This window comes from Scardinius erythrophthalmus (genome assembly GCF_964197995.2).
Source record: "Scardinius erythrophthalmus genome assembly, chromosome: 16".
Classification (NCBI taxonomy): domain Eukaryota; kingdom Metazoa; phylum Chordata; class Actinopteri; order Cypriniformes; family Leuciscidae; genus Scardinius; species Scardinius erythrophthalmus.
The window spans coordinates 8,617,741-8,629,999 of record NC_138236.1 but is presented as its reverse complement, the minus strand read 5'-3'; the positions used below and the strand labels follow the sequence as shown (position 1 = coordinate 8,629,999).

The following is a 12,259-nucleotide window of genomic DNA, read 5'->3' as shown; positions in this document are numbered from 1 at the left end:
TGTAATGTGTAGTGACATTACAAAACCCACTATGTTTAGTTGAAGACGCAAAAAAAACTGTGCACATTAGCATACTCCCCTTCAGACTTTCTGTTCTTTAAGATTAGGTGCACCCAAAACCTTCTTTTCTGTCTTTTAAAGAAAATGAAAAGCTCGTCTTCACTGGATGTTATGACTATGACTGGATGATGATGATGATGATGATGATGATGATGATGATGATGAAGTGTCCATGTTTTCTCAGCTGTTGGCGCGATTCGCGCGAAAGTTTTGGAATGTTGAAGCTCTCTGAACGTCACAGACGTCGCAAATTCGCGTCGCAGCTGATGTGAATGGTTTTGACGCAAACTATTCGCACACAAACTATTTCGCTTTTTCGTTACGCATCCGGTGTGAAAGGGCCTTCAGGGTATAAAACAAACAGCGACAAAAAACACCTCACACTTCCAGAATTTTCTCAATCTTCAATCTGTCTCCTAAAGCTAATGGGAGCTTCACAAGTTAAATGCACTGCATAGTTATATATAGATGGAGCAGGGGCTGCTGGGACAGAAAGCAGTTTATAATCTTCCTCCTGGCTGTCCTGACAGTGCCTACAGGCAGAGACTCTCTGGAACTATTAGATAGCAGAGAGATGTCAGTCCACAAGTGCTGTGAAAAACAGAGAGAAACAGAGGACAGGGCAGCGGCAGAGAGGGAAATCCAGTGGAATGAGGCTGTCTTCTTCACACACGCAAATCCCATAACACACACATGGAAAGAGCAAACAGATACCTTACTCATCATCATCCAAAAGGTGACCGGTCAGACACCCACTAAACTCTCCCTCACCTCCTCAATCATACACAAACACATCATACTGTAATGATCAGCATTGCACAGAACTATTGTGTATTACTTCAGGGTGTAGAGCGCAACACTGACCGCCCGCTTTTAAGAATCCACGGTTATGTAAGTACTTGCCCTATTCAATGTCTCCACAGGGACTTAAAAAAAAAAGTTCTGAGATGAATCACAAAATTACAAACCTAATTTAAAGCAAAAACAATACAATACACACTGCAACACATGCATAATACAATTTGTCACAATTAACCAGCGACATAACTGCAGGTTTCTTATTAAAACTTGTGTGAAACGGAGAGAATAAACTTCAAACGAACCTGGTTCACTTCACTTTTGTTCAATTCGCATTTTTGAGACACAAAGAATTGATGCAATTTGAGTACAAAAATCCCAATATTACATTGAATCTACACAGGCCTAAATGTTAAGTCCAAATCTCAATCTGCACATAAGGTGTGTTCATTTTATGTTGTTGTTAAAAACCAATCTCTCTCTATAGATATAAAGAAAAGGGGTTTTCACTTCCAGAAACCTATTGTTGTGCTCTATTATTGCCTACTAGTCACGTGACACTCGACTGGTTTTCTGTTACACTTGCAAGCACATCAGAAAACGCAGAAATATGTTGACAGTCTAACGTGACGAGTCTGTGGCAACAATGCTACAGATCATAATGGACATACTATTGCAACATGTACGTCTGCAAATTACAACGACACCTATAGCACGCAATAACTGCGAGAAAAACCTCCATGACTTCGGTCATTTTATCTGATCAAGTGTTTAAGAATCTTGAACTTGCCTACAATGCCTAAACATGCTGTCTAGCAGGCATCTAACTAAGTTTTGAGAGACAGCCTACATGAATGCATTGCATTCCCTCTGCCAGAGCACGATGAACTGGAGTTTTTGTCATTGGTGCTTGTAAAAGCCTCTAGTCAAACACACCACACAGTGGCAATGGACTTTAAACACTGCATTAGCCAGAGAACGACAGCAGGTTGGCTGGGGTGCAGTTTAACTACTCATGTGATGCTTATTTGGTTACTCTGAGGCCTATTTCTCGAAATAATACAATAGTTCCTGCCCTGTTTGTTTAGGTGCAGATATAGCTGTAACGTTAGATAACAGCTGAAAAATCAGGACACGTTTGACAGGATGTAACTATAAAGTGCGCGCGACTGTATGTCAGATAAAACCGCTAAAACCTATATTTTTTCAATGCTCTACTACAAATATATGTATTACATACGACCAAAATAAACCAATTCAATTCCTACTCTTTGGCTGGATGTATCACTTGTTCTCACTCTCAACTAAAGTTTCAAGCGTCCTCAGCCGGAAATGCGCTTAAGAGCATCCTACTGATTTCATTTATAACACTAATACATGTCACGCGAGACGGTTAACGTTAACTGGTTATTTTGGTAGGACACTGACAGCCCAGCACATGACGGCTGACCTTAAACCTTCTCCCGTCGCTATTCTAGCCTGTGTACGTTGCTTTCCGTTGAAGCCGTCAATTTGAATGACGGTTGCTCGCCGAGCGCGAGCGGCGACAGCATGCTTTCTGCTAATGTTTAAATCACACCAGCGGGCTTCTAATTATGTTTTAGCTGTGTTTCATGGCATACATTCACACACAGCGTAGTGTGGAGTAACGTCTAAACAAACAAGGCTTTGTCTGAGCCTCGCAGTGGGTATTTTAGAGCACTATAAAGCCGGCAATGGCTCACGGAAAAAGGAAAAACGTCTTTTCTTGAAACTTACCAGCGGGTCCTTTTTCTTTTGCATCTTCCGTGTGCTTTCGTTGAGTCTGCCTGACGGCCACTGATGGCGTAATCGCGCAGGGCACGCAAAAGGGGCGGGGCGACGGAAAGAGACTTGGGAACTGTCAACAACTCGCTGATCGCAAGCATAGATCGCAAGTAAAGGAAAGTTGTTTATATAGTGGCATTGGTGCGTTCTTAGAAATAAATTATAATCGTATAAAGGGTGACTATTTGCACTAGGAGTAAATGGCCTCTCCCAATAATATAACTAAGTATAACAAGTAGGCTACGTGACAGCTTCATTGTCTCTGAATTTTGAATCTAACGTTAATTGTCTCTTTTTTTAAGTTATTTTCATTTAAACAGAAAAAACAATAAAACAAATAATTGAACCAACATAAATCAAATAAAGTCCAATAATAATAACAACAATCTGTCTGTTTATGGTTACCTTAAGTGAATAGCGGTTTTACATGTGTATATATATATATATATATATATATATATATATATATATATATATATATATATATATATATATATATATATATATGTATATATATATATATATATACATGTAAAACCCATGTATACATGTATATATATATATATATATATATATATATAATATATATATAAAATATATATAATACATATATGACGAGGAATTTTATATTTTGTCAATTTTATGATTTTTTACATTTTTAGTCATTTTAGTACTTAACTTATATATTATATTATTTTTTCAGTTAGTTGTCAAATCAACTACCAATTTTCTAATTTTACTAAATTTCTAATTTTAGTTTTTCCTCTAATATTAGGCTATTTTAATTACCTTATTTCAGCTTTATTTCAATTAACGAAAACGAGTTTTAATAGTAACAGTAACAGCAATGCACGTTTTTGTTTATTTAATTTGTGTTTATTTGTTTCAAACTTTTAAATATATGGAGTTCATTCCTATATTTATTTTCTTCAAACTAAAGTAAACTACCAGATCTGCAGCGCCACACAGTGGAGATTTGAATAAGTGAATCTTTCTCGTTTCCAACGACAACTGTTCAAACAAACTTCCTAGCACTGAAAACAAACTTAGTTTAGCACAGAAATTCGCGTGTAACTTAAAAAACAAAAACAAATTGGTTAAAGGTGTTGCTTTTCTAAATATCGTGTTCTTGGGAATTAGGAGGGGTTGTGTTTTACATTGTTTGTTGATTCTTTTCTGTATTCTATCTTCAGAACCGAATAAACTCGTGTTTTTGGAAACATGAGCTCACCGCTGTCCACCCTGAGGAAGAGCAAGCGAGCTCCTCTACCAGAGATACAGAGAGATGATGATGATGGGTAAGTGATGACAAAATGCACTAGGCCTATAGTGAATGTTAAATACTGACAAATACTAAATCATAAATGTGTATATTTTATAAAAAGCTGTAAACACTGACACTAGAAAACATTAAATTATTTTTTAGGAAATCCAACAGCGCTAGAAATGACATTCTAGACCAGGGGTGGGCAAACTACGGCCCGCGGGCCACATGCGGCCCGTTAGGCTGTTTAATCCGGCCCGTCGAGTATTTAAAAAAATTGTATTAAGATCGCATTAATTTTGCCTTTTTTCTTGCAATACTTTGCGTTATATATATATTGCGTTGCATATATTTGACAATCAGAATATCAGATATTTCATGCCATAGCTAACAAATGTAAAAAAGGAAAAATGACATAAAAGCAGATCATCATTCATTCAGCGCTGTTGTGGCTGCGGTGTGTGTGTCACGTAACAAGCAATGACGCGTCACCATGGAAACCAAACAGACAGAAACCAGAGAATGTCTCTGCAGAAACTTAAGCGCATAGACTTGTTGCACGTTAATGTTTTTTCCTTTTTTGGAAACTCAATGAGAAAAAAAATGTTTGGTAACCGCTTGCACACCTTAGTTTTTCCTTTGATTTGTCTGCTATTTAGTTTCTTTGCTCCTCTGGATTTGTGTATCCTGCACGATTCCGTTTACCGACCTTTATCGTCCGGCTTTCGACTACGCTCCCCTGTCTGCCATGTACAGAACCCGTTTTTTTTTTCATTAAATATTCTGATCTGCCTTTGCCTTTTATGTTTAATTTTATTATTCTTAAAATAAATTTGTATATTTGTTTATTTCCACAAATGTATGACTTTTGGAAGTGCAAATTGCCATTCAGTTTTAATAAAGTTGAATTAACGTAACCTGTAATTTTTACTCTTCTAAGTGTACACTTGCATATGTTTTGTTTCTAATTTACTGTTAGGCCATTAAATAATAATAAGGATAGCTACACAATATTTAAAAAGTATAGGCTATAATTATCTAACATCTTTAAAAATTAACATCAAAACATAACATACTAAATGGGGGATATCTAGCATAAAAAATGTATTGTCAGAATGTCATCTCTCAGTTGTTGAATTTCGCACAGACATTGCCACAACGTTGTCTGTTTGCTGAGCCCGATCTTATGAAAGTGCGAATACCACGAATTGTATTTGTAGTGCATAATATGTTTTCGCGTGCATATGATATGCACTTTATGGCGTGTAATAGGCACGCACTCCACACCCCTAATCCTAACCAAGGGGTTTACAGTGTGTAGCATGCACGCAGAAAAAAAAAAAAACCTTTTTGGCATATAAATGGCACAAGAAATAAAATTTGTGGTATAGATACGCACTTTCATGAGATTGTGCTTCATAATCTGCTACTGGGCCGGCCCTCTGTCAAATTTTTAAAACCCAGTGTGGCCCTTGAGCCAAAAAGTTTGCCCACCCCTGTTCTAGACATTCTTTTTCTCTGATTATCACATATATTGTCATATATATATATATATATATATATATATATATATATATATATATATATATAGCTCTCCCTCTCTCTCTCATATATATATATATATATATATATATATATATATATATATATATATATATAACCATTTTAAATGAACTTCGATTAGACAATTATGTTAGGTTCCTTTTCTTTGAAAGTCTGCTGTAGCCTTTTATTGAAAGATGTTCTTAAATGTCAACACAATCATATTGCATTTTTTAAAGTTACTATGCTCTGCGTTACAAGAATGACCCAGACAATCTTTGAAATAATCAGATGTCGTATCTGTTTTTGTGATCTAGGGAAAGAAAGCCATACAAAGAAAGGTCAGACACTGGTAAGACTTATAGACATTTTACAGTTTCCCCATCTCTCCTAACAAGCAAATGAAATGGCAAGATAAATGTCAAGAGTCACAAGAGTTTGAACTGCTTTTCCAATGCCATACTTTACAGATTATACAAATGGCAGGTTTCAGTCCATATATAATAAAAATATACTAAATGCAAAGAACACAATACATCAATACAAGAAATAAACCATCTGATCATATAAAATCACTTACATGTATACATTTTTATGTTTCAGACTACGAAGCTAAAGTATTCCGAAACATTTTCCCACAAAACCAGCCAGTGCCACACATCCTAAACAATCTTTCCACTGTAAGATCAAACGTCATGCAAAAGAAGGCGGCAAAAGAAGGTACCATGTCTGAATCGACCAAATAAAGTAGATGTGTCTTCATCACAACTTTAAATATGGTGTCATTTAAATCTTCTCTAAATGTCACAGCTCCACCGAGTGATTTTGAACTGATGTCAAGTATGATGCAGAAGATCAGTCAGCTTGAGAGAAAGGTGAAAACTCAAGCTGTGGATATAGAGCATAAAGTAAGACACTTGCTTTATTCTTACGGTCTCACTGTCCTACAGAATAAACACCTAAATCTGCTTTGCTGTACATTTTAAGTGTCCAAGTTTGTGTTTAGAATTATCAGTGTTATGTCAGATGTCTCTGTGTGCACAAGTGATATCATTTTTCATGTGTCATGTTGTATCAGCACTTCCTTTTTCTTACACTTCCTGCTCAAGGCAAGACGAATAGCTGTTCTGGAAGAGAAACTGAATCTTTTGCAAAAGGCAAAAGGTAATCATTATGTGTTAAACAAACAGGAGTTAAAATTGCAGCAAGATTAAGTTAGCAAGATAGAAAAAAAAATCAATAATATCAAATTACAATAAGAACCTATAAAGAAAATACATTATTACTAGATTTAAATATCTTTTAAATCCCCCAATTCACCTTACAGTAATGAGAAAAATATAATCATATATTATTTAAAATTGCGATTTCTATAATTTCAAGTATTTATTGTTGTACTCTATGGTGTTTTTAATAATATAAAATAAATGTAAGTATTTATTGTAATCTGTTCTGATTTTAATTAAAAAATATATATGTATTCATATATGATTCTCATCATTGTTTTACTATTTTTGTTATAAGAATCAAATGAGACATGTCAAACATCTGGACATTATTACAGGGCTGAATAGATGATTTGGGGTTAACATTTAAGTACTAGTTTTGCTAATAATTTTAACCAGTCATATAAAAGCTTGTCTAAACAAATGTGTTTGTCTTTGGCTTCAGAGAAATCTGCAAGTAATGAGAACCAAGATGAAGAATTGGTTCAACTGTGCCTCAAGCTTCAAAACCAAGTGTTGGAAATGGAGGTGAGGAGTTTGTGTGATTGTTGTGAGGTTTATAATGCCGTTTTCTTCAACCTGTTACTAATGTATGTTATGGTAGGCAGAAAACTACACAGGTTATTCCTGTATAATTGCAACAAAATAGTTATTAGCAGCTCAACACAATGGCATTTTTCTGCCCACACAGAAGTTTCTAAATGATTATGGAATGATCTGGATCGGAGGTTATGACGAGCACGCTAACAGCCAACTTCCAGCAGTAACTTGCATACGCAAGAGTTTCAAAATGAACTATGACCTGGTCATGCAGAACATCCAAGATCTGAACATTGTGGCAGGGGAAGGGGAGTCCCATGTGACCGCCATTCCCGGTGGGGCCAAACTCACCCAGAAGTCTTCCATACCTCTTTGGCTCTACAAAAACGGCATTGTCATGTTCAGTGGTCCATTCCGCTCCTATCAAGAGCCAACCACGCAGGTTCAGTGGTTTTCCTCCTTTGACTTACAGTACATCACTAAATTTGACTACAGAAATACTGTACAATTCCTACAGCTAGCTTCGGTTTACTTTAGATGAATGATCAAACTGAGTGTTCCTTGTAAGATTTACCTTGTTGTTGCAGGAATGCATGCAGGACTTGATGGATGGGTTTTTTCCTTCTGAGCTTAAGGAAAGGTTTCCTAATGGTGTGCCGTTACAGGTGTGATTAGTATCATTACTACAATTACCATTGCTCATATAAGGTTAAAGATATACCAAACCCCTAACCCTACACTAATATTTTGGGTCTGTAAGATTTTTAAATGTTTTTGAAAGTCTATTATGCTCACCAAGGCTGCATTTATTTTATTCAATCAAAAATACAGTAAAAAATTTGATTTTTGAATTTTGATATTTTAAAATTTTATTTATTAATGTGATGACAAACCTGAATTTTCAGCATCATTACGCCAGTCTTAAAGGGATAGTTCACCCAAAAACTTCATCACTCACCTTCATGTTGTTCCAAACCTGTATGAGTTCCTTTCTTCTGTTGAACACAAAAGAATGAAGAATGCTGATAATCAGGAAATAATACCATGGAAGTCAATGGCTACCAACATTCTTCAAAATATCATCTTTTGTGTTCAACTGAAGAAAGAAACTCGTACAGGTTTGGAACAACATGGGTGAGTAGATGACAAAAGTTAAATTTTTGGGTGAACTATCCCTTTAAGTGTCACATGATCCAAGTGTACAGTAGACATGCATTATACCTTTTACCAAACCTTGTGACCTGTTGAGAAGACATTAGTTTTTTACTTGGCATGTGTAAAATCCCATATACTTAAATTAATGGAAGGACTCTATGTTTATTAGTTATAATGTTCTTGAACCACACAAACAGGTTCATGACAGACGGGACGAGGAGTTTGTAGTTAGGCGACCATGGTCTGAGTTTCCTGGAAGAGGACAAACTATAGATGGAGAAAGAAGGCAGTTGGTGGACAGATCTGAGCAGACCCTCTCCACAGTGCCAAAACAGAGTCAGATACCAGGTTTGAACCTGTTGACTTGACAATGTACTGCTACTGTATTGTACTTTACATCTTGGATTTGAATCCATCTTCTGTGGCATTTAGGCAAAAAACTGTCTATGGAACAGTTTCTGCGAAAGCTCCCAGAGACTGTAGTGAAGGCAGGCAAAGTGATTAGTATACGCGACTCAGTGAAGGCTCATCTACAGGTCAGTATAGTCATGTTTCAGTCTGTTCTGTTTAGGGTCGTTCAATCACATTTCCCATTGAACTGAATTTTTGTTTTGTTAAGGGCTTTCCTGATGGTGCCAAGAGTTATTCAGCAACCACTGTGGAAACATCCGCCTTGAGAGAACGGTATCAAAAACCTTATCTTTAAGTCATGACCAAACAGAAGAGCTTTGATATATAGCATAAAAGTTTATTAGAGTTGCTGACTTGAATAATTCACTTTTCCAATCCACGTGGTGTGATTCAGTGAGATATCTGCAAAAGATGTCACCACACTGCGAGTGAAGTCTGAGGATGGTATGGAGACATTTATCATGAAAATGTACTTCACTGAGACTGTTGGAGATCTCCGTCATTACCTGGACATGGAAAGGTTTGAGATACTACTAGCATTTTAAATGATCAGAAATATGCTTGAGACAAAATCTTATCTTGCCCTACATTTTTTCTTGTTCGAGAAGCCATTTCACTTGAATATGCGGCATAATACAAAAGACCATCACGACTTCCGTTTCATGCTGACTTTAAGGCCCAATTTTAAAGGGATAGTTCACCCAAAGATGAAAAATCTGTCATCATTTACTCACCCTCAAGTTGTTGCAAACCTGTATGAATTTTTTTTTTTTCCTGAACACAAAAGAAGATATTTTGAAGAATGTCGGTAATCAAACAGTTGACGGGACTCCATAGACTTCCATAGTATTTTTTTTTTCCATACTATGAAAGTCAATGAGGCCCATTAACTGTTTGGTAACCCATATTCTTTACAAATATATTTTTTGTTCAGCAGAAGAAAGAAATTCATACAGGTTTGGAACACCTTGAGGGTGAGTAAATGATGACAATTTAAATTTTTGGGTGAACTATCCCTTTAAGGCAGCATTCTGTATAATCTTTCCAAAATGCACTGTATCTTGTAGATCAGGAGAAATTCAGAAAGAAATACTTGTAATTCATTCAATACTGAAACGTAACAACAAAAAAATGCATAAAATAATTAAAAACCCACAATGTATGTATGCATTCTATAATAATAAGCAGAATTACTGCAGAAGTTTTCATACTTTTCCAGACAATAATTTGAGCCAATCTGTTTTGACAGAGGACCGGGTGCTGCGCCATACGACATCATTAGTGCATTTCCACAGCGGTGCTACAGTGATGACACCCAGACGCTTCTGTCCTGTGGTCTGACTCCAAATGCAGCGCTGCTCCTGCGTCCACAAGCTGCATCTCACAGACAGAACAACGCTTAACTAAAACTGAACAACCATTCTCACGTGATGTTAAAAAACAAGCACGCATCGTCATTAGCACACTTTCACAGCATTGCCGACTCCAAATGACTCACTGATCATACATCAACAAGAATGTTTTAGAAATTGATAAATCCATAATGAAATGTCCAAACACATTAAAAAAAATTGAACAATCAATTTGATTAAATTATAAATAAAAAAACAACTCAAATTACAATGTTTAAAGGGATAGTTCACCCAAAAATGAAAATTAGCCCATGATTTAATCATCTTCAAGTCATCCTAGGTGTATATGACATTCTTCTTTCAGACGAATACAATCAGATATATATATATATATATATATATATATATATATATATATATATATATATATATATATATATATATATATATATATACATATATAAAATTCCGGCTCTTCCCAGCTTTATAATGGCAGTGAAGTGAAAGCCCATAGAAGTGCATCTATCCATTATAAAGCTTGGAAGAGCCAGGACATTTTTTTAATATAACTCTGATTGTATTGTGTGAAAGAAAAATGTCATACACACCTAGGATGACTTGAGGTAAGTAAATCATGGGCTAATTAAAATTGTGTAAACTATCTCTTTAAGTTATGATAAAATGGAGAACTTTATTTTTCTGTTATCTGTAAATGAACCAGGATGTGACGCTGTTGAAGTGGTTTATGGTTTGTTAAACTCGTGTTATTGTAAATCTTTCAACTGTTGAACATATGGCACTATTTGTATAAATTTCCAGGGAACTGTTTTAACTTATAAATTGTCTTTGTGAGGTCAGTTACACTGAAACATCCAGCTATTAACAGGTTTGGCTGTTTGAGCTACTCCTGTTTTTTTGTAGAATACTACTACTTTTCTGTTTTAATGAAAATGGAAATTTTATCATTCCTATATTACCAAATTATAATTAACTATTAGAAGTTCTAAGAATTTCTATATTACCAAAAGAGAATATGGGCAAGCAGGGTGGGTCCGAGAGCTGTAGGAACGGTGCGAGGCTGGTGGCACGGGTGTTAAAGGTCCCATTGCATGAAAATTTCACTTTATGAGGTTTTTTAACTTTAATATGAGTTTCCCTAGCCTGCCTATGGTCCCCCAGTGGCTAGATGTTTTGATGTGTGTAAACCAAGCCCTGGGTATTTTTGAGAAAATGAAAGCTCAGACGGGCGATTCTAGAAATCTTCCCCATATGTCGTCATAAGGGGAAAGGTTACCTCCCCTTTCTCTTTGCCCGCAAAAAGAATTTGGCCCGCCCATGAGAAAATGAGCTGCGTGAGTGTGATTGTTTTTTCCTCGAGAGACATCATGGCTTGCAAACGAGCAAAGCATGGCAGTTGCTCAGTGTTTGGATGTACAAATGAACACAAAAATATTTTTTAGTTCCTTCATCCGAGCCTCTGAAGAACCAGTGGGTTATGTGAATTTCTGATGTGTAATTGTTAGAGTTCAGACAGATAATCTTTCTCTCAGAATCATTCAATACAGTTTCTGCATCAGTAATGATGCATCAAGCCAGTGACTAAACGATCAACTTCACGTCGTTTCTCTTAGCAGGATGAAAATAATCTTACTTAAACTGTGAGTAAAATATATACAGAAAGCGATCAAAGAACTATCCCTTTCCAATCGCCCAAGCTGTCAATCACACAGCGCGAGTTTATCTGGACACTTGCCAAAACTCGTTATGAAATCAATGACGCTGTTACACTGCACAACAAAGCTCTTACTGTACTTACCTCATGTTTGCATTGGTGAAATCATTAGTGAGAGTGCAGAAACTGTGTTGCAATGATAAGATCTTCATTCACGTGATCAACAGGCTGTCATCTGCTCAATGCTCATCACTGCAACCTTTTATGTGATGGGAATAGATCTAAATACTTAAACTTCTCACGATTCATTAAAACAGTAAAAACGTATAATAGCTGTAATAGTAAAAGTTTTCGAGAGAGTTCCACATGTAATGCTAGATATTTCATATGCAGGCATGTCAGCCAATCACAGCAGTGGGCGTTTACACTGTTT

At 36.1% G+C, this 12,259-nt stretch overlaps 2 protein-coding genes across 5 annotated transcripts in view; one reads left to right on the top strand and one right to left on the bottom strand.

Annotated features, from left to right (window-relative positions):
• atp2c1 (ATPase secretory pathway Ca2+ transporting 1) overlaps positions 1 to 2,672 on the bottom strand; it is a 43,192-nt gene extending 40,520 nt beyond the window's left edge. Inside the window, exon 1 of the mRNA XM_081389166.1 lies at positions 2,617 to 2,672. Coding sequence (XP_081245292.1) covers positions 2,617 to 2,640 — 24 coding nt within the window. The 5' untranslated portion in view covers positions 2,641 to 2,672. The remainder of the gene's footprint in view (positions 1 to 2,616) is intronic.
• On the top strand, positions 2,270 to 10,365 carry ubxn11 (UBX domain protein 11). 4 transcript variants are annotated; one of them, XM_081389173.1, is made up of 14 exons: positions 2,270 to 2,341; positions 3,858 to 3,962; positions 5,788 to 5,822; positions 6,074 to 6,190; positions 6,281 to 6,378; positions 6,580 to 6,634; positions 7,142 to 7,224; positions 7,388 to 7,678; positions 7,824 to 7,901; positions 8,589 to 8,739; positions 8,824 to 8,927; positions 9,011 to 9,075; positions 9,197 to 9,322; positions 10,052 to 10,365. In XM_081389173.1, exons 2-14 carry the CDS (start codon positions 3,886 to 3,888, stop codon positions 10,203 to 10,205), a joined length of 1,434 nt encoding a protein of 477 aa, XP_081245299.1. In that variant the 5' UTR covers positions 2,270 to 2,341; positions 3,858 to 3,885; the 3' UTR covers positions 10,206 to 10,365. The 4 variants fall into 4 exon arrangements, with proteins under 4 accessions (XP_081245299.1, XP_081245297.1, XP_081245300.1 ...); XM_081389171.1 differs by lacking the exon at positions 2,270 to 2,341 and adding an exon at positions 2,715 to 2,774; XM_081389174.1 differs by lacking the exon at positions 2,270 to 2,341 and adding an exon at positions 2,720 to 2,774 and having other exon boundaries at positions 6,281 to 6,345.
• Positions 10,366 to 12,259: the final 1,894 nt, after the last annotated feature.

What these genes read in the sequence shown, in the direction of transcription:
- ubxn11 (XM_081389173.1), top strand. Translation starts at nt 3,886, where the DNA reads ATGAGCTCACCGCTGTCCACCCTGAGGAAGAGCAAGCGAGCTCCTCTA. An exon ending in CAAAGAAAGGTCAGACACTG is followed by an intron (nt 5,823 to 6,073) that starts GTAAGACTTATA and finishes TTTATGTTTCAG; the next exon opens with ACTACGAAGCTAAAGTATTC. An exon ending in ATCAAGAGCCAACCACGCAG is followed by an intron (nt 7,679 to 7,823) that starts GTTCAGTGGTTT and finishes TTGTTGTTGCAG; the next exon opens with GAATGCATGCAGGACTTGAT.